This window comes from Mobula birostris, chromosome 13 (genome assembly GCF_030028105.1).
Source record: "Mobula birostris isolate sMobBir1 chromosome 13, sMobBir1.hap1, whole genome shotgun sequence".
Lineage (NCBI taxonomy): Eukaryota > Metazoa > Chordata > Chondrichthyes > Myliobatiformes > Myliobatidae > Mobula > Mobula birostris.
Genome location: NC_092382.1, coordinates 102,997,860 through 103,020,077, shown reverse-complemented (window position 1 = coordinate 103,020,077; position 22,218 = coordinate 102,997,860). Strand labels below are relative to the sequence as shown.

The window sequence follows — 22,218 nt, the reverse complement described above, 5'->3', positions numbered from 1 at the left end:
CCACATCTGCTTTGTCCATGCCTTTCAACATTCAAAATGTTTCTATGAGGTCCCCCCTCATTCTTCTAAACTCCAAGGAATACAGTCCAAGAGCGGACAAGCGTTCCTCATATGTTAACCCTCTCATTCCCAGAGTTATTCTAGTGAATCTTCTCTGCACCTTCTCCAACGCCAGCACATCCTTTCTCAAATAAGGAGCCCACAACTGCCCACTGTACTCAAATTAAGGTCTCACCAGCGCTTTATAGAGCCTCGACATCACATCCCTGCTCCTATACTCTGTTCCTCCAGAAATAAATGCCAACATCGCATTCGCCTTTTACACCACCGACTCAACCTGGAGGTTAACCTTAAGGGTATCCTGTACGAGGGCTCCCAAGTCCCGTTGCATCGCAGAACTTTGAATTCTTTCCCCATTTAAATAATAGTCTGCTCGCTTATTTCTTCTGCCAAAGTCCATAACCATACACTTTCCAACATTGTATTTCATTCGCCACTTCTTTGCCCATTTTTCCAATCTATCCAAGTCTCTCTGCAGACTCTCCATTTCCTCAGCACTACTGGCCCCTCCACCTATTTTAGTTTCGACAGCAAACTTAGCTACAAAGCCATATATTCCATAATCCAAATCGTCGATGTACAATGTAAAAAGAAGCGGCCCCATCACGGACCCCTGTGAACACCACTCGTAACCGGCAGCCAACCAGAATAGGATCCCTTTACTCCCAGTCTCTGTTTCCTGCCAATCAGCCAACGCTCTATCCACGTATATAACTTTCCCGTCATTCCATGGGCGCTCATCTTGTTAAGTAGCCTCATGTGTGGCACCTTGTCAAAAGCCTTCTGAAAATCCAAATATACAACTTTCTCTGCATCTCCCTTGTCTACACTACCTGTAATTTCCTCAAAATATTTGAAATAGGTTTGTCAGGCAGGATTTTCCTTTAAGCAATCCATGCTGAGTTCTGCCTATCTTGTCATATGCCTCCAGGCACTCTGTAACCTCACCCTTGACAATCGACTCCAACAACTTCCCAAACACCGATGTCAGGCTAACAGGTCTATAATTTACTTTTTGCTTCCTTGCCTCCTCCTTGAATAGCGGGGTGACATTTGCTATCTTCCAGTCCTCCGGAAGCATGCCAGAATCTATCGAGTTTTGAAAGATCATCGCTAGTGCCTCCGCAATCTCCACAGCTGCTTCCTTCAGAACACAAGGGTGCATTCCATCTGCTCCGGGAGATTTATCTACCTTTAGACTATTCAGCTTCCTGAGTATGTTCTCTGTCGTAATTGTGACTGCGCACACTTCTCTTCCCTGCCAGCCTTGAGTGTCCGTTATATTGCTGATGTCTTCCTCAGTGAACACTGATGCAAAATACTCGTTCAGCTCCTCCGCAATCTCCTTATCTCCCATTACAATTTCACCAGCATCATTTTCTATCGGTCCTATGTCTACTCTCACCCGTATTTTGCTCTTTATATACTTGAAAAAGCTTTTAGTATACTCTTTGATATTATTTCATAATTTCCTTTCATAGTTAATCGTTTCCCTCTTAATGACCTACTTAGTTTCCTTTTGGAAGCTTTTAAACATTTTCCAACCCTCTATCTTCCCACTATTTTTTGCTTCCTTGTATGCCCTCTCCTTTGTTTTAACTTTGGCTTCGACTTCTCTTGTCAACCACGGTTGCATTCTTTTTCCATTCGAAAATTTCTTCTTTTTTGGAATATACCTGTCTTACCCCTTCCTCACTTCTCACATAAACTCCAGCCACTGTTGCTCTGCCGCCTTTTCCGCCAGTGTCTCTTTCCAGTCAACTTTGGCTCGTTCCTCTCTCATGCCGCTGTCATTTCCTTTACTCCACTGAAATACTGACACATCGGATTTCGGCTTCTCTTTCTCAAATCTCACAGTGAACTCAATCATGTTATGATCGCTGCCTCCTAAGGGTTCCCTCACCTCAATCTCTCTAATCACCTCCTGTTCATTACATAATACTCAATCCAGTACAGCCGATCCCCGAGTGGGCTCAACAACAAGCTGTTCTAAAAGCCATCTCGCAAACATTCTACAAATTCTCTCTCTTGAGATCCAGTGCCGACCTGATTTTCCCAATCCACCAGCATGTTAAAATCCCCCACAATTATCATAACACTGCCGTTCTGACAAGCCTTTTCTATTTTCAGTTGTAATTTGTGGTCCACATCACTACAGCTGTTTGGAGGCCTATAAATAACTGCCATCAGGGTCCTTTTACCCCTGAAATTTCTTAGCTCAACCCAAAAAAATTCTACACCTTTCGATCCTATGTCACCTCTTTCTAATGATTTAATATCATGCCTTACCAAGAAAGACACGCCTCCCCTTCTGCCTACCTTCCTAAACTTCCAACACACCGTGTTTCTTTGGACGTTCAGCTCAGATTTTATTTCCTTTCTTATACAAGGCTGCTTCTTCCTATACGTTCTGTCCTTGCTTTTAGCCAGAATATACTATTGTTGGGGACTCTAATGAGTCTCTTGGAAAATCTTCCACTGTTACTTACCCGTCCCACTATATTATATGTGTTCCCAGTTTAAATTTTCTCACATCCCATTTTTGTGTTACGTTGTGGGGTTTATCGGTGTCACGGGGAGAGGACGATATGTGTCAGGTTGAGGGCGATGTCGGTGTCACGGTGTGGGGCTTATCGTTACCAGGGCTTTGAGAGCATCGGTGTCAGAGTGCGGGGCGGGCGCGGCGTCACGTGGCGTGTCCCTGTCAGTGTGAGGGGAGTGAAGGTTCTCGGTGAGTGTGTGTCGCTCTGTGTCACGGCGAAGAACGTGTCATCACAGTGGATGGCTCGTGTCAAAGTGAGTGGTGTGCTGTTATCACGATGAGGGGTAAGTAGGCGAGCTGTGAGGGGCGTGTCGGTGTCACGATGGGGGATGTATTGTTTTGACGGCGACCCTTATGTAGGTGATGCAGTGCGGTGAGTGTTGGTGTCACGATAAGGGACGAGTCGGCTTGAAAATGAGGAACGTGACTCTGTCATAGTGAGGGATGTGTCTGTGTCACAGTGCGGGACTTGCCAGTGCCACGGCGAGGTGAGTGTCGGTGTTAGAGTGAATCGTTATTACAGTGGAGGGTGTGTCGGTATCAGGTTGAGGGATTTGTGGTATTATGTTGACGGATGTGTTGGTAGGGTCGTGTCAGGGTCACGGTGAAGGATGTGTGGTAGTCATGGTAAGGGGCCCGTCAGTACCGCAGTGAGGGGTGTGTTGGTACCGCAGTGAAGGGTGTTTCCCGGTAATGTTCGGAGTGTATCGCTGTTATAGTGGCCATTTTCATTTTCTGCGGTTTGGTCGTTACGACCGGTGTTAAACTCACCATGAATCCTCCAGCAGATACCCGTGATAATGAGGGTCGCTGTTAAAACGCAGATTAGCCATATGCTTGAGTCTGATCTGTCTCTCCCTGTGGGTCGTTCACTGACCATGTCGTCTGTGGAAAAATCGTTCTTCGACATTGTTAATTGTCATTTTCCCTGATCTATTCCACCCCTGATCTTCCCACTCTCTGAGTTCAAATCAGTCTCTCCCCTCCTGAAGAGCAGTGGACATAAATCACAGAAAAATACAGGCCCTTCGCTCACAATTCTGTGCCATACTAGTGAAATCCTTTCTGCCTTCGCAATCTCCATATCCCTCCAATCCAATTAGATTCTCCCAGTCTACCTCTTGCCGTGGAGATTGGCCACAAGAATATTCTGTTCTGGCTCCACAACTCTTTTCAGCTTCCTGACTTTCACACTGTTTCCCCTTTCCTACACGATGCATCTAACTTCATCCCAATATGTCCTCCCGATCACCCCTCAGCTTTCCAAATGATCCTGTGTTCATCCAGTTCCAGTTCCAGCTCCTTAACGCCGAGTGTTGGAAGCTGTATCCGGATGCACTTCTCACAGGTGAAGACGTCAGAGACACTTGAGGTCTCCCTGCATTCCCATGTCCTACAAGAGGAACATTCAATTCTGCAGCCAGGCATGCCTACTGTTCTAAAAGAGCAATTATAAAAAAGGAAACAGTAAAATAACGGAAAATACATCTATGTACTTTCTCTCAACCGAGACTCTCCTGGCTGAATCATCGAAGAGCTAAAACCTCAAATCCACACGATAGCACTGCCCACACCAATTATTGGCTCTCGGCTTGCACCGGCCCTTTCTAATAAATTCCGGACCCTGATTGGTTGCTCTTCAAACGATGATACTTCCTCTAATCGCTGTTTTTTAATGGCACCTCGCCGACCAGTGTGAGTGACACTTACTTGGCTCCTGATCTCTGCTTGGAGACACTGAAATCAGATATCTGTCTGACTCAGACACAGAGGGAGTCTCTCTCCATACCGTCCCATCTCCCTCACGGAGTCAGACACAGAGTGAGCCCCACTCCCCCCAACCCCCCACAACGATCCAGTGCAAAAGATCGTGGTTAGGCAAGTAATTAAGCTTCATCCACATTGTTCTATCACACACGTCCGGCTATAGACACAAAGAGAATCTCCCTCTTTCCCGTCCCTAATACATTCCCGGGGTCAGACAAAAATACTGCACAACGTCCTAACACACACACCCTGAGTTAGACACTGAGTAATGTTCTCTCCACACAGTCGCAACACGCACTGTCAGGGTTCAGCCACGGAGGGGAGCTGCATCCACCGCGTCTCATAACACGCTATTCGGTTCAGTTATTTTATGAATTCGCCCCCTTCCTCCTGCTCCATCGAGGCCCACGCTACCGGATTCAGAAAAAAAAAGAGTCGAAGCTCCCTCCCTCCCCTCTGCTCTGTGTGAGTGTGTGTGTGTGTGTGTGTGTGTGTGTGTGTGTGTGTGAGTGTGTGTGTGTGTGTGTGTGTGTGTGTGTGTGTGTGTGTGTGTGTGTGTGTGTTTGGGTGTGTGCAGTGTGTGTGTACGTGTGTGTGGGGGGGGCTGCGTGTGTGTGTGTGTGTGTGTGTGTGTGTGTGTGTTTGTGTGTGTATGTGTGCGTGTGTTTGTGTGTGTCTGTGTCTGTCTGTGTGAACGGATGGGGTGTGGAGAACTATAGTAACGGCGATATCGAGGAGCAGATCGGGAAATAGGTCCTCGAAAGGTGTAATAATAAATTTGTCGTGAAGGAGTTTTAATTTCCCAAATATCGATTGCCATCCCCTCAGAGCAAGCGGTTTAGAAGAGGGGTGGAGCTTGTTAGGTGTTTTAGGAAGTTTTCTTCACACAATACGGAGATAAGCCTACAAGAGGAGAGGCTGTACTTGTTTGGTATTGGGAAACTAACTTGGTAAGGTGTCAGATATCTCAGTGGGAGAGTATTTTGGAGAGAGTCATCATAATTCCATCTCCTTTGCAATAGCATTGGAGAGAGATAGGAACAGACAAGTTAGAAAAGCGTTTAAAAAGTGTACGGGTAATTATGAGGCTATCATGCAGGAAAATGGAGGCTTAAATTGGAAACCGATATTCTCAGGGAAAAGTCGGAGGCAATGTGGCAAATATCCAGGTGATATTTGTCTAGAGTTCTGCATATCTACGTTGCATTGAAACAGTGAAGTTATGGTAGGGTACAGGAACAGTGGCGTACAAAGGGTGCAATAATTCTCGAAAGAAGAAAAAAAAAAGTTTCTCAAGGTTCACTGAGGTAGGAAATGTTAGAGATCCAGAAGATTACAAGGCTAATCTTGTAATCTTGAAGGCAGCATTCATGAGGTTTAGGAAGCAGGGATCAGATGGGTTTATTGAGGAATATAGGGAAGCAAGAAAAGAGCTTATGAAGGGGATGAGAAGAGCAAGAAGGGGGCATGGGAAGGCCTTGGCTCGCAGGGTAAAGGAAAACCCCAAGACATTCTTCAACTATGTGAAGAAAAAAAGAATGACAGGAGTGAAGGTAGGACCGATTAGAGATACAGGTGGGAAAACGTGCCTGGTGGGTGTGGAAGTGAGCGAGGTCCTCAATGAATACTTCTCTTCGGTATTCACCAATGAGAGGGATCTTGTTGATGGTGAGGAGAATATGAGTGAGTTTGATGTTCTGCAGCATGTTGATAATAAAGGAGTGGAGGTGTTGGAGTTGCTAAAATACATTAGGTTGGAAAAGTCCCCGGGGCCTGACGGAATATTCCCCAGGCTGCTCCACGAGACGAGCGAAGAGACTGCTGAGCCTCTGGCTAGGATCACTATGTCCTCGTTGTCCACCGGAATGATACCGGAAGATTGGAGGCAGGCGAATGTTGTCCTTTTGTTGAAAAAACGGCATAAGGGATAGTCCAGTAATTATACACCAGTGAGTCTTACGTCTGTGGTGGGAAACCTGTGGAAAAGATTCTTAGATACGGGATCTTTGGGCATTTAGAGAATCATGGTCTGATCAGGGACAGTCATCATGGCTTTGTGAAGGGCAGATCGTGTCTAACAAGCCTGATAATGTTCTTTGAGGAGGAGACCAGGCATATAGATGAGGGTAGTGCAGTGGATGTGATCCATATGGATTTTAGTAAGGCATTTGACAAGGTTCCACACGGTAGGCTTATTCAGAACATCAGAAGGCATAGGATCCAGGGAGGTTTGGCCAGGAGGATTTAGAATTGCCATGTCTGCAGAAGACAGAGCGTCGGGGTGTAGGGAGTACATTCAGCTTGGAGGATTGTGACCAGTGGTGTCTCACAAGGATCTGTTCTCGGACCTCTACCTTTCATGATGTTTATTAACGACCTGGATGTAGGGGTAGAAGGGTGGGTTGGCAAGTTTGCAGACGGCACAAAAGTTGGTGGTGTTGTAGAGAGTGTAGAGAGTGTAGAGGATTGTCGAAGATTGCAGAGAGACATTGATAGGATGCACAAGTGAGCCGAGAAGTGCCAGATGGTGTTCAAACCGGAGAAGTGTGAGGTGGTACCATTTGGAAGGGCAAACTCCAAGGCAGAGTGCAAAGTAAATGGCAGGATACTTGGTAGTGTGGAGGAGCAGAGGGATCTGGGGGTACATGTCCACAGATCCCTGAAAGTTGCCTCACAGGTGGATAGGATAGTTAAGGAAGCTTATGGAGTGTTAGCTTTCATAAGTCGAGGGATAGAGTTTAAGAGTCGCGATGTAATGATGCAGCTCTATAAAACTCTGATTAGGCCACACTTGGAGCACTGTGTACAGTTCTGGTTACCTCACTAGATGAAGGATGTGGAAGCATTGGAAAGGGTACAGAAGAGATTTACTAGGATGCTGCCTGGTGTAGAGAGTATGCATTGTGACCAGAGATTAAGGGAGCTAGGGCTTTACTTTTTGGAGAGCAGGATGAGAGGAGACATGATAGAGGTGTACAAGATAATAAAAGGAATAGATAGAGTGGATAGCCAGAGCCTCTACCCCAGGGCACCACTGCTCAATACAAGAGGACATGGTTTTAAGGTAAGGTGTGGGAAGTTCAAGGAGGATATAACACGAACGTTTTTTACTCAGTGGTGGTTGGTGCGTGGAATACACTGCCTGAGTCAGTGGTGGAGGCAGATACACTAGTGAAGTTTAAGAGACTACTCCTCAGGTATATGTAGGAATTTAAGGTGGGGGCTTATACTGGAGGCAGGGTTTGAGGGTCGGCACAACATTGTGTTCCGAAGTGCCTATAATGTGCTGTAGTGTTCCATGTTCTATGTTCTAATAGGAAGCAGCTTAAGAAGGAAATTAGGAGAGCCAGAAGGGGCCATGAGAAGGTCTTGGCCTTCACGACTCAGGAAAACCCCAGGGCAATTCTACAAGTAGGTGAAGAGCAAGAGGGTAAGACGTGGAAGAATGGGGCCTATGAAGTATGACAGTGGGAAAGTGTGTATGAAACCGGAGGAAATAGCATAGGTACTTAATGAATACTGTATTCAGTATTCACTGTGCTTAAGATCTTGGTGATTGTCGTGATAAGTTACAGCAAACCGAAAAGCTTGTGCATTTATATATTAAGAAAGAGCGTGTGCTGGCGCGTTTTGAAAGCATTAAGTTGGATAAGTCGCCGGGACCGGATGGGATGTACTCCAGGCTACTGTGGGAAGCGAGGGGGGAGATTTCTGAGTCTGTGGCGATGATCTTTGCATTAGCAATGGGCACGCGAGAGTTTCCAGAAGATTGGAGGGTTACAGATGTTGTTCCTTTATTCAGAAAGGGAGTATAGATAGTTCAGGAAATTATAGACCAGTGAGTCTTATCTAAGTGGTTGGTAAGTTAATGGAGAAGATCCTGAGAGGCAGGTTTTATGAATATTTGGAGTGGAATAATGTGATTAGGAGTAGTCAGCATGGCTTCATCAAGGGCAGGTCATACCTTACGAGCCTGATTGAATATTATGAAGATGTGACTAAACACATTGATGAAAGAACAACAGTAGATTTAGTGTATCTGGATTTCGGAAAGGCATTTGATAAGGTACACCATGCAAGGCATATTGAGAATGTAAGGAGGCATGGGATGCAAGGGGTCATTGCTTTGTGTCTACAGAACTGGCTTGCCCACAGAAGGCAAAGAGTGGTTGTACTCGAGTCATATTCTGCATGGAGGTCGGTTACCAGTGGAGTGCGTCAGGGATCTGTTCTGTGACCGTCAGTCTTCGTGATTTTTATAAATGTCGTTGATGAGAAAGTGGAGTAATATATTGGTAGGTTTCCTGATGACACAAATGTTGTTCTCTGGCAGAGGAAATGAAGGAGCTGCACAACGTGAGGGCGGTGTGGCGCGGCCTGCAGTCTGTGCTGCCCCCTAGTGCTCACACGGCAGAAGTCAAGATCTGCTGCGGTCGATTGAACATTATGGTAAATTCCATTGTCGCAGGGCCTCAGGTAGATTGGAGGTGTTGTGGATAGTGTGGAGGGCTGTCAGGAGTTACAGCGGGACACTGATAGGATGCAAAGCCGGACTGAGGTGTGGCAGATGGAGTTCAACCCAGATAAGTGTGAAGTGGTTAATTTTGGTAGGTCAAATATGTGGCAGAATGTAGTATTAATGGCAAGACTCTTGGAATTGAACGTAGGCCTGAGAAGTAATACTGCAGCTTCATAGGACCCTGATCAGACCACACCTGGATAACTCTGCTCAGTTCTGGTCGCCTCAATACAGGAAGATGTGGAAGCCATATAAAAGAAACAGAGGAGATTTACAAGGATGTTGCCTGGATTGGGAAGCATGCCTTATGAGAATAGGTTGAGTGGACTCGGCTTTTTCCCCTTGGAGCGCCGGACAATGAGAGGTGACCTGATAGAGGCCTATAAGATGATGAGAGACATTGATCGTGTGGATAGTCAAAGGCTTTTTCCCAGGGCTGAAATGGTTGCCACAAGAGGACACAGGTTAAAGCTGCTGGGGAGCAGGTATAGCGGAGATGTCAGGTGTAAATGTTTTACTCAGAGAGTGGTGAGTGCGTGGAATGGCCTGCCCGCTACAGTGATGTTGGCGGACACGATACACTATTTTAAGAGACCTTTAGATAGGTACATGGAGCTCAGTAAGATAGAAGGCTGTTGGTAAGACTAGTATTTTCTAAGGTAGGGGCGTGTCCGGCACAACTCTGTGGGCCGAAGGTCCTGTATTGTGCTGCAGTTTTTGTATGTTTCTGTGACGGAATGTGTGGAGCGGGCTTTGCGGTGAAGGCGTGCAAGCCACTGGAGTAAGTTGGGGTGAACCCACACAATCGGTTCAACCACACCGAGCATTGGAGAGTTTGAGAACCGAGAGATCGATATTCGGTTGGAAAGAGGGAGGTGTGGCCACAGACGTTAACTCTTCCACTCCCTCATCGCACTTCGCTCTGAACACAAAGAGGGAGGGGTGGAGTGGAGTGGATCACAGAGGGATGTAGGGGTGTAGGGGAGGTGTGGGATTACAGAAACAGGCCGGGGTGCAGGAGAGGGCTGTGTGACGCATACGTGGAAGGATAAGGGGGTGGAATTCGGCACGCAGGTATGGAGGTTTGTTAGCGAGGAGACAGGCGATGGAGACGGGGAGGAGTGTGTCAGTATTACAACGCAGGCTGTGGCGGTGTATCGGTGACACAATGAAGGACGCGTCATTGTCACGGTAAGGGGTGTGTCGGTGTCGAGGTGGCGCGTGTGTCAGTCCCTTGGCACACCTCGCCATTCACAGTGTTTATACCCCGGACTTGTACACCTATGTCCCTCCCTCCGTCAACACTTCCCACTATTCACAGTATAGGTCATTGCATTCCACACTGAGATTAGACTGCGATTTGGATCCCAGTTACCAGGTACACCTTTGCAAGAAAACAACTTGTCCAAATTCACTTTATCCAAATTCATTTTGATCCAAGGTAAAATTGGACGTGCTCCAATTTAGAACCCAAACCCGAGGGCCGGACCTCTCCTTTTTCATAACTACCTTGAAACTGATGGTATTTTGATCACCAGATTAAAGGTGTTCCCCTGCACAAACCTCTGACACTTGGCTTCTCTCATTTTGCAGTAGGAGATCAAGTATTGCCTTCCCTCTCGCTGGGATTTCTCCGTACCGTGTAAGTAATCTTCCCTGAATATTTTTGACAAAATCTCTCGCACTGGTCCTCTTGCAGAATGGGACTCAATTGAAAAGCTAAAATTGCCTGCTATATCAGTCTTGTATTTCAGCAACAGTCGGTAATCTCATGCAGTTTTGTTTCTCCTAATCGAGTGGACTGTTGTCTGGTCTATAATGTAGCCCCATGAACATGGTCATACAACCCGTATTCCTCATTTGCACCCATAATGCCTCACTTAGACGAGTTCTCTTGTCTGTCCTGACTGTGCACTGCGGCGACATGTTCTCTGTTCAGTAATGTCACACCTCCTCCTGTAAGTCCTTCCGTTTTCTCACGTCTGAAAATAAGGAAACCCGAAATATTGTGCTGTCCTGCTTGCTCCCCCGACAACCAATTCTCAATAATTGCTGCAAAATCATAATTCACTGTGTCTATTCATGCCCTGATCTCACTGCCTTTTTTTAAAGCTTCCTGCATTAAAATATGCGGAGCCCAGGGCAGCAGACAGATCATGCGCAACCTTTTGATTCCTGATTTTTTTTTTTTTTTTTGAGGTCTTAACAACATCTGTATCCATATCGACTTCGCTATCTGCTCTGGAACCCTGAATCCCATCCCCCTGCAACTCGAGTTCAACAATTCTCCCAAAAACTCCCATGCACGGTACCGGAAAAAAACATCCCTCTGGGATGTCAGTTTCCCTCCAGTTGAGGTGTAAGCCGTCGTCTATCTCTTCTGTATAGATCCCACCTTCCTTGGAAAAAAAAAACACAATTTTCCCAAATTCTGAAGCCCTCCCACCGACACCACACTTGAGTCACGTGGTAAACTGTATGGTCTGCCTGTGTCTGGACACGCCGGGACGGGTAATGGTCCTGTCCTTTAATTTAGTAGCTAAATCCCTGACCTCACTTTGCAGAACCACCTCCCTATTCATACCGATTTCATTGGTACCTATATGGACCAGGAGCTACGGCTGCTCACTCACCCACTTCAGAATCATAAGGAAGGAATGGTGTGCTAAGAAAAGAGGAAGGAAGGGGAGGAGAGTGCAGGCCACATAAAGGGTGTTCTGATCGCAGCCTTTGGAGCAGAACTTGCGAGTCACCATTTTCTTGCTCCCTGTCTCTGATTGGAGACTGTTTCATGGCCGAAATGCACTGGCCAATGAGTAGGAGTCACAAACAAGCGAGAATCCTTCCATATAATCCAATCACACACTTCTGGAAACAGATACTGAGTGACGCTCCCTCACAACTGTCCATCACACACACCCTCGATCCGGTACAGCGGGCAACTTTCTCCACCCTATCCCGACAGACACTCCAGGGTCATACAGAGAGTGGAACTCCATCCACACCGTCCCATCACACACTTCCAGGATCAGACAAACAGCGCAGCTCCCTATATATTATCCTATCACATTCCCGGGTCAGATATGTGAAGTACCTCCCACCCCACCGGAGCAAACTCCACTGGAATCAGAAAAAAACTGCACAACGCTCCCCCTCCTCCAGTCTCCCCACTCACCAATATCCAGTCCTTCCGCTTTCCCGTAATCTCAAATTGAGTGTGTGTCTCTCGGAGATGGTGTGTGTGTGTGTGTGAGAGCGGACGGTGTGCTGCTGGAAGAGGAAGGAAGGGGAGGAGAGAGGAGGCCAGGTAAAGGGTGCTGAGACTGCAGACTCTGATGCAAGTGGTGTGGAACTACCGTGCATTCAGAGCTGTGGACTGGCTCAGAACCTGGTGATAGATGTCCGGTGGAATGGGGGAGGTGCAACACCAGACGTCATCTCCCCCTCATACTTCCCACAATTGCCTGTGACACAGAGGGAGGAGAGTGGAGGGACACGTAGATGGGGAGAGTTTAGCGGGTTCAGTGTATCACGGAGACGGGGAGGGGTGCATGGGTACGTACGGGATGATAGAACCGGCGAAGTGTGCAGGGGAGGGTGTTTCACAGAGACGGGGTTGCTTATCGGTGAGGGATGGGTGACGGAGACGCGACTGGTGTAGTGGAGACTGTGACGGTGACGGCGAGTACTGTCGGAGAGGGAGAGTTTGTCCGAGTGGGGGAAGGGTTTTGGAGAGGGTGGGTGTTATCCATACGGGTAAGGGTGTTTCACAGCTACAGTGCAGGGCGCGACTCTGTGTTGGTATCGCTGAGTGGTGAGTTTCTGCTACGGTGCAGAGCCTGTCAGTGTGTCACTGTCACGATAAGGGCGTGTTCGTGTCATCTGTGGTTCGTGTCGGTGACGCCGAAACTCTTTCAGTGTCCCTTTGAAGAACATCTCTGTGTGACAGTGAGGGTAGTGTGTCTCGTTCACAGCTGATGCAAACTGTACTGTACAGACTGCATTAAAGTCTCACGATAAATTCCTTGGCCCCCACCCCTTTATTTTCACCATGGATATCCAGTCCCTGTATACTTCCATCCCCCACCAGGAAGGTCTCAAAGCTCTCCGCTTCTTTTTGGATTCTAGACCTAACCAGTTCCCCTCTACTAACACTCTGCTCTGTCTAGCGTCCTTACTCTTCAGAATATCTCCTCTGGCTCCTCCCACTACCTCCAATCTAAAGGTGCAGTCATGGGCACACGTATGGATCGCAGATATGCCTGCCTTTTTGTTGTGTTTCTGGACAGAGTGCAGAGGGAGATTTACGAGGATGTTTCCAGGGCTCGCGGTATGAACAGACGTTATTCCTTGGAGCGTAGGGGTGGGTGCATAAAACCACAAGGTGCACAGATAGGTTGGGTACGCACAGTCCCCAGGTTCGGGGAATCGAGAATAAGAGGGCACAGGTTTCTGCTGATACGTGAGAGAGAGCAGAGAGATTGATTAGATGAGATTGGGGAGTGAGACGTTGGAGGGACGCGGGAAGAGTGGGCAAGATTGGGGGAAAGAGAGTGATAGAGCGAGAGGCGTTTAAAGCAGGGGAGAGGGGCAGGTGGGGGCTGACAGTGAATTTGAAAGACTAAGGAGAAAGAGGAGGTTGTCACGTGATTCATATCTCCTGTACTGGCTGTTTCAAGAGATCGTGGATCACCTCAGGAATATCCAGGCACACAGATGCAGCCGTCTCGCAAATGAAATGGTGCTTATCATTATTGCAATGGGAACGCTTACTGGACGATTTGCATTCAGTGCATTGGAACTGTCCAGAGTTCCACGTCTGTCCCCAAACTGTCCAAACTACACCGCTCTCTCTCTACAGCCTGGTGACAGTCTCCATACTAATCACAATGTCCAACTCTCTCCTTGGCCATGTGTCAGTGTTTAAACTAGTCCCACTGACCCACTCTGTTTCACTCTTTGTCTGACCCCGGGAATGTGTGATGGGATGGCGGAGAGGTACATTTCCTTCGTGTCCGACTCCGTGAGTGTGTCATGGGAAGGCGTGGAGGGAGTTTTACTCGATGTCTGACACCGGGAGTGTGTGATGCGACGGTCTGGAACGTGCTGTTCTCTGTGTCTGACTAGGGGAGTGTTTGTTCTGAGGATGCCGAGGCTCTCTCTCTCTCTCTCTCTCTCTCTCTCTCTCTCTCTCTCTCTCTCGCTCTCTCTCTCTCTCTCTCTCGCTCTCTCTCACGCACACACACAGACAGACACACACATGCACACAGACACACAGCCGCTCCAGCACATCGCCGCGCTACCACCACCCTCTTCACCAACTGCCCCCCTCGTTTCCAAACCCCACTTCTCTTGTCGCCTCCGCCCTTACTGACTGTGGAGAATGTAACCGATCCCAGCTGTTCAGCAGGCGGCAACTTTCCTGGAAACGACCCAGTTAAATTTCCGTGAGTGGAAGCTCAGTGTGCGCGGGAGGGAATGGGCAGAGTGAAGGTGGTGTTTTGAAGGTGTGGGGATAGAAAGATAGGCTTAGTGAGGAGGGAAGTGAGACGGAAAGGCACACGGCGAGTGGGTGTCCAGAGAGAGAGAGAGGGAGCGGGAAAGAGTTGCGAACCTGAAGCGGGATAGGTACATTCGTGGGGATAGATAGGGGGACAGTGACTTATGCAGAGAGCGAAAGGGATAGACAAGAAGTAATGGAGGGTGTTTGAAAGAGCTCCTGAACTCCCTCTGTTGGGCTGACTTCCCAGCTTTTTTTTTTGCTGCTTCGATGAAGAACCAGTCAGTGTCGCCGCCCGCTTTCTGGACTTCTCTGAAATACTGATAACACCCAACTTATGCTCTAATTGGAGATGAGAGTCAAACCGTAGATGCCGATCAGCGCGCGTTGGTTTCCTGTAAACATCAATGTCCACATATCCATTAGTAGAGAGAGAATGAGAGAGAGAGAGAGAGAGAGAGAGAGAGAGAGAGAGAGAGAGAGAGAGAGAGAGAGAGAGAGAGAGAGAGAGAGAGAGAGAAGAGAGAGAGAGCGAGAGACTGTGGGGAGTTCTTCATTTCCCTCGGATGGTGGGGGCTCGCTTGTTCTCCATGTGTGTTTGTACCTTGGGATAAAATTCTCCCAGACAATAGGTGATCTGCATGAGAGACACATAGAAACATAGAAACATAGAAAATAGGTGCAGGAGTAGATCATTCGGCCCTTCGAACCTGCACCACCATTCAGAATGTTCATAGCTGATCATCCAACTCAGAATCCCGTACCTGCCTTCTCTCCATACCCCCTGATCCTTTTAGCCACAAAGCATATATCTAACTCACTCTTAAATATCAGCAATGAACTGGCCTGAACTGCTTCTTGTGGCAGAGAATTCCACAGATTGACCACTCTCTGTGTGAAGCAGTTTTTCCACATCTCGGTCCTAAAAGGCTTCCCCGTTATCCTAAAACTATTATCCCTCGTTCTGGACTTCCCCAACCGCGGGAACAATCTTCCTGCATCTAGCCTGTCCAGTCCCTTTAGGATTTTACACATTTCAATAAGATCCCACCTCAATCTTCTAAATTCCAACGAGTGTAAGCCTCGTCGATCCAGTCTTTCATCACTTGAAAGTCTTTCAGTCTTTCTTCATTCATTACATCTCACTCCAGTCCTCTTCTTCCACTCTTTTCTCCCTCCCTTCTCTCTCTATCCTCCTCCAACGTCCCTCTCATTTATCCCTCCGCCCTCTCTGCAGCACTCTCTCTGCTCCCTCTCATAATTATCGCTCCCTCCATGTCCCTCTCTCTCTCTCTCTCTCTTTCTTTTCCCCGTCAGGTCGCCCTCTGCTTTACTCCTTTCTCCCCTAATTTCTCTTCAAATATCCCCAACTATTTCCCCCCTCTCTATACCGATTCTCTCCTGCACCTGACCCTCAGCCCGCCCCCCCCCACCACTTCCTCTCGGCTCCCCCCTTTCTGTTCGCAGTCACCCATTTTTTTCTCTCCGAACCCCCTTCCCAACCTCACAATCACAGCTCCTTCCACCGCCACTCTCCCCTCTGGAGAACACAAGCTCTCACACCCTCAATCTCCGCCCCCCTGCTCTCGGCCTGTCTCTTTATCAGCCCTTCCTCCGCTGTTTGATGGCGCCGGTCTGACCCGGTGTCGACACGGCTTCCTCTGAAAACATTTTGTTCCCCTTTCTGAGCTGAGAGCGCAGAGAATCCTCGACAAGATGGACGACAGAGAGACTTACATGAACGTGAAGTTCACAAAAACGGAGTCACGGTCTCCTTCACGAGGTGAGTGTGTGATGGGACGGTGTGGAGGGAGATTCACTCTGTGCCTGACCCCGGGAGTGTGTGATGTGACGGTGTGGAGGGAGATTCACTCTGTGTCTGACCCCGGGAGTGTGTGATGGGACGGTGCGGAGGGAGATTCACTCTGTGTCTGACCCCGGGAGTGTGTGATGAGACGGTGCGGAGGGACATTCATTCTCTGTCTGACACTGGGAGTGTGTGATACAACCGTGCGGAGGGAGATTCACTCTTTGTCTAACTCCGGGAGTATGTGATGGGACTGTGCGGAGGGAGATTCACTCTCTGTCTGGACCCCGGGAGGGTGTGATACGACGGTGCGGAGGGAGCTTCACTCTGTGTGTGACCCCGGGAGTTTACGATGGGACTGTGTGGAGGGAGATTCACTCTGTGTCTGACCCCGGGAGTGTGTGACGGGACGGTGTGGAGGGTGCCTCACTTTGTGTCTGACGCCGGGAGTGTGTGACGGGACGGTGTGGAGGGAGATTCACTCTGTGTCTGACCCCGGGAGTGTGTGACGGGACGGTGTGGAGGGTGCCTCACTTTGTGTCTGACCCCGGGAGTGTGTGACGGGACGGTGTGGAGGGTGCCTCACTTTGTGTCTGACGCCGGGAGTGTGTGACGGGACGGTGTGGAGGGTGCCTCACTTTGTGTCTGACCCCGGGAGTGTGTGACGGGACGGTGTGGAGGGTGTCTCACTTTGTGTCTGACCCCGGGAGTGTGTGATCGGACTGTGTGGAGGGACTTCACTCTGTGTCTGACCCTAGATGTTCTGGTCCTAGCTGAACCTGATGTATCGTGCGTTGAAATTAATTTCAAGACCGTTTCTGAGCTCCTGGTCCGGACAGATGGAGGTCAGTTTTTTCTTGGTTGGTTTGACTGTTTAGCTGATTTGTCCAATGCTGCCGAGAGATCTCAGGGCAGCGCATAGTTGACCCGAAAAAAAAAAGACGGTGGGAACGCGCGCGAAATGCGAGGAGGAGGGATCTCTCTTTGATGGCCGGTGAGGAGTGTTGCGCCCTGGGAGGGGCGGGATAGAGGGAGCGTCGTGGGATGCTTTGAGGAGCGATTGCTGTGGGAAGGGTCGGTGGGGAGAGATAGCATGGGAGGTGCCGTGTGGAGGAAGGGGCAATGAGGAGCGAGCGCTGTGTGGCAGGGGTGGTGGAGATGAGATAGCGCCGCGTAGGGGTGTTGAGTGGGGACACAGTGGGAGCGCCGGTGAGAAAGGAGTGTTATAAAAACCTTAACCACTCTAACCTCCGTCTTCTAACCCCACTCTCTTTTCCTTCTTTCCCCTTATCTCACCTCCCTCACCCTCTCTCACCTCATCTCCTCTCTGCCTTTTTCCCCTGCCCTTCTCTCACACAATTTCCCCTATTGTCTCCCACTGTCCTGTTCTCTTCGTATTCTCCCATTACCCCATCTCTTTTCCGTCTTTCCTTTATCACAGTCATCGTCTCCACCACTCTCGACCCCCCCCCGCAATCTATCCCTCTCTCTCTTCTCACTCTCAACCCTCCCCCGTCCACCCCTCCTGTTCTTCCCACCCCTCTCTATCCCTAGGTTTACCTCTGATCTCCCCTCCACGCCTTGTCCTCCTCTATATCCACCCCTCTCTCGCGCTCCACGACGCTCTTCCCACTGCTCTGTCCCCGCTCTCTGAAAATGTCCTCTTCTCTCTTCTCCATCCCTCTCCCTTCTCCTACCCCTTGCTTTCATCTCTCACACGTCTCACTCCGCTCTAACCCAACACACTCTCCCCCTGTACCCCTCTCCTTTCTCTTTCCCCATTCTTTCTCTCGTATTTCCTCCCCAATGCCCACATCGCGGTCTCCTCTCTGTCCATTGTTTTTGCCTTTTCTCTATATCCACGTCTCTGTCCTGTCATTCCCCTTCTCCCTCACCATCTCTCTCACTTTCTAACTCCTTCTCTCCCCTCACTTAACCCTCTCTCTCTCTTGCCTCGCACCCGCTCTCTTCTGTCTCTCCCCAACTCCTTCCCCCATTCTCTACCGCTCTCACTCTGTCCCTTATCTGACTGTCTGACTCTCTCTCCCAGCCGGTCTGAACTCGACCTACTCAGAGCTGAATTTTCGGAAAGAGGAACCCCGCATCGATGAGGACGAAGATCCTCCCATTTCCTCGGAACCCGGCGGGCTGTCACCCACTGCAAGTACAGGTCAGGGTTCGTAGAAATGACGTCATTTAACGGGGTCACGTGTCATGCACCAGAGTGACCAAGTTTCTGATGCATCTGTTTCGACCGCTTCCTCTATCAGCTAGTTCTACATACTGACCACCATCTGGGTAACAAAACGTTGTCACTCGGCTCCCCAATTAAATCCTTTTCTCCACTCACGTTAGACCTGTGCGGTCCGATCCTCGATTCTCCAAGTGTATGGTACATAACTGTACACAGTTGTCATCTTTGCATCATCAATGGGGACGGGAGAGGTCCTAGAGGATCGGAGGGTTGAGGATGTTGTTCCTTTATTCAATAAGGGGAGCCGACATAGCCCAGGAAATTATAGACGACTGCGTCTTACCTCAGTGGTTTGTAAGCTGATGGAGAAGATCCTGAGGCAGGATTTATTAATATTTGAGGAGGTATAATATGATTAGGAATAGTCAGCATGGCTCGGTCAAGGCCAGGTCTTGCCTTACGAGTCTGATTAAATTTTTTGAGGATGTGACTAAACACACTGTTGAAGGAAGAGCAGCCGATGTAGTCTATATGGATTTCAGCAAGACATTTGATAAAGTACCCCATGCAAGGCTTATTTAGAAAGTAAAGAGGCATGGGATCCTACGGGACATCGCTTTGTGGATCCAGAACTGTATTGCCCGAAGAAGGCAAAGAGTGGAACTGAATTTAGGAGCCGAGAGATAATGTTGTAGCTATATAGGACTCTGGTCAGACCCCACTTGGAGTACTGGGCTCATTTCTGGTCACCTCACTACAGGAAGGATATGGACGCCACAGCAGGGGTGCAGAGGAGATTTACAAGAATGTTGCCTGGATTGGGGAGCATGCCTTATGAGAATAGGTTGAGTGAACTCGGTCTTTTCTCCTTGAAGCGACGGAGGATGACAGGTGACCGGACAGAGATGTACAAGGTGATTAGAGGCATTGATCGTGTGGATAGTCAGAGGCTTTTCTCCAGGGCTGAAATAGTTGCTACAAGAGGACACAGGTTTAGGGTGCTGTGGGGTAAGTGCAGAGGAGATGTCAGGGGCATGTTTTTTTTACTCAGAGAGTGGTGAGTGCGTGGAATGGGCTGCCGAGTGTGGGAAGCCTAGTAATTTCTATGGAAAGGACATGATCGGCAAAACTCTGGGGGCCTGTGTTGTGCTGTAGGTTTTCTGTTTCTATGCTCCTATCTCATCCGGTCCCGGCGATTTATCAAACTTGATGCTTTCCAAAAGCTCCAGCACATCCCCTTTCTTAATATCTCCCTGCTCAAGCTTTTCAGTGTGCTGCAAGTCATCACTACAATAACCAAGATACTTTTCCATAGTGAATACTGAGGTAAAGTATTCATTAAGTGCCTCTGCTATTTCCTCCGGTTCCATACATACTTTCCGACTGTCACAATTGACAGGCCCTATTCTTTCACTTCTTATCCTCTAGCTCTTCAGATATTTGTAGAATGTCTTGGGGCTTTTCTTACTCCTGCCCGCCAAGGCCTTCGCATGGTCCTTTCTGGCTCTCCTAATTTCCTTCTTAAGCTCCTTCCTATTAGCCTTATAATCATCTTGATCTCTAACATTACCTAGCTCTAGAAGCATAGAAACATAGAAAATAGGTGCATGAGTAGGCCATTCGTCCCTTAGAGCCTGCACCGCCATTCAGTATAATCATGGCTGATCATCCAACTCAGAACCCTGTACCTGCCTTCTTTCCATACCCGCTGATCCCTTTAGCCACATGAACCATAGCTAACTCCCTCTTAAATATGGAGAATCAACTGGCCTCAAATGTTTCCTGTGACAGAGAATTCCACAGATTCACCACTCTCTCTGTGAAGAAATTTTCCCTCATATCGGTCCTAAAAGGATTCTCCTTTATCCTTAAACTGCAACGCCTCGTCCTGGACTTGCTCAACACCGGGAACAATCTTCCTGCGTCTAGCCTGTCCAAACCCTTTAGAATTTTATACGTTTCAATAAGATCCCCCCTCAATCTTCTAAATTCCAAGAGTATTAGACCAGTCGATCCAGTCTTTCATCATATGAAAGTTCTGCCCTCCCAGGAGTCAATCTGGTGAACTTTCTTTGTACTCCCTCTATGGCAAGAATGTCTTTCCTCAGATTAGGGGACCAAAACTTCACACAATACTCCAGGTGTGGTCTCACCAAGGCCCTGTACAGCTGCAGTAGTACCTCTCTGCTCCTGTACTCGAATTGTCTTGCTATGAATGCCAGCATACAATTCGCCTTTTTCACTGCCTGCGGTACCTGCATGCCCACTTTCAATGACTGGTGTATAATGACACCAGGTCTCGTTGCACCTCCCCTTTTCCTAATCGGTCACCATTCATTTAATAAACGGCTTTCCTGTTTTTGCCACCAAATTGGAAAACCTCACATTTATCCACATTAAATCACAGCTGCCATGCATTTTCCCACTCATGTAACCTGTCCAAATCACCCTGCATCCTCTTAGCATCCTCCTCACAGCTAACACTGCCGCCCAGCTTCGTGTCATCCGCAAACTTGGAGATGTTGCATTTAATTCCCTCGTTTATGTCATTAATATATATTGTAAACAACTGGGGTCACAGCACTGAGCCTTGCGGTACCCCACTAGTCACTGCCTGCCATTCTGAAAAGGTCCCGCTTATTCCCACTCTTTGCTTCCTGTCTGCCAAACAATTCTCTATCTACATCAATACCATACCTCCAATACCGTGTGCTTCAAGTTTGCCTACTAATCTCCTGTGTGGGACCGTGTCAAAAAAATTTACAAATCCAAATACACCACAAACACTGGTTCTCCCCTATCTACTCTACTAGTTACATCCTCAAAAAATTCTATCAAATTCTTCAGACATGATTTTCCTTTTACAAATCCATGCTGACTTTGTCCGATGATTTCTCCACTTTCCAAATGTGCTGTTATCACATCTTTGATAAATGACTCTCGCATTTTCCCCACCACCGATGTCAGGGTAACCGTTCTAAAATTCCCCGGTTTCTCTCTCCCTCCTTTTTTTAAAAAGAGGGGGTTACATTAGCCACCCTGCAATCGTCAGGAACTAGTCCAGAATCTAAAGAGTCTTCTGATAGTGTGCCGCACATGAGGCCGCTTAACAAGACAGGGACCCATGGTGTTACTGGTAAGAGAGCAGATTGGCTGACTGGCAGGAGGAAAAGAGTGGGAATAAAGGGAGGGGTTTCCTGGTCAGCGGCCGGCGACTAGTGGTGTTCCACAAAGGTTCTGTGTTGGGACCGCTTCTTTAATCCTGCCCGCCAAGGCCTTCTCATCTTCCTTTATGGTTCTCCTAATTTCCTTCTTAAGCTTCTTCCTTTTAGCCTTATAATTTTCTCGATGTCTAACATTATCAAGCTCGCGTAAACATTTATAAGCATTTATTTTCTTCTTGACTAGATTTATTACAGCCTTTGTACACCAGTTTTCAAAGTCCCATGTAGCTATCCAGAATTCACTTAAGTAAAACCCTATCGTTTCCGCCTCCACTATCGCCGCCGGGAGACCATTCCACGCACTCACCACACTCTGCATTAAAACAAACTTACCTCTAAAATCTCCTCTGTTCCTGTTTCCAAACACCTCTAAACTGTGCCCTGTCGTGCTAGCCATTTCATCCCTTTGGAAAAGCTTCTGATTATCCACACGATCAATGCCTCTCATTAACCTGAGTTCCTCTATCAGGTCAACCCTCGTCCTCCGTCGCTCCAAGAAGAAAAGGCCAAGTTCACTCAACCTATTCTCAGAAGGCATGCTCCCCAGTCCAGACAACATCCTTGTTAATCTCTGCACCCTTTCTATGGTTTCCACGTCCTTCCTG

General features: G+C 48.2%; 1 protein-coding gene across 3 annotated transcripts in view; it reads right to left on the bottom strand.

The window, feature by feature from the left end:
- LOC140207232 (C-type lectin domain family 9 member A-like) overlaps positions 1-22,218 on the bottom strand; it is a 51,162-nt gene that overhangs the window by 16,691 nt on the left and 12,253 nt on the right. For 2 of the 3 annotated variants that reach the window (XM_072275658.1, XM_072275659.1), the window contains exon 2: positions 3,374-3,487. In XM_072275658.1, the coding sequence (XP_072131759.1) occupies positions 3,374-3,487 (114 nt within the window). Of the gene's footprint in view, positions 1-3,373; positions 3,488-12,063; positions 12,128-22,218 lie in introns of those variants that run through there. The other variant, XM_072275660.1, reaches the window with a different exon arrangement.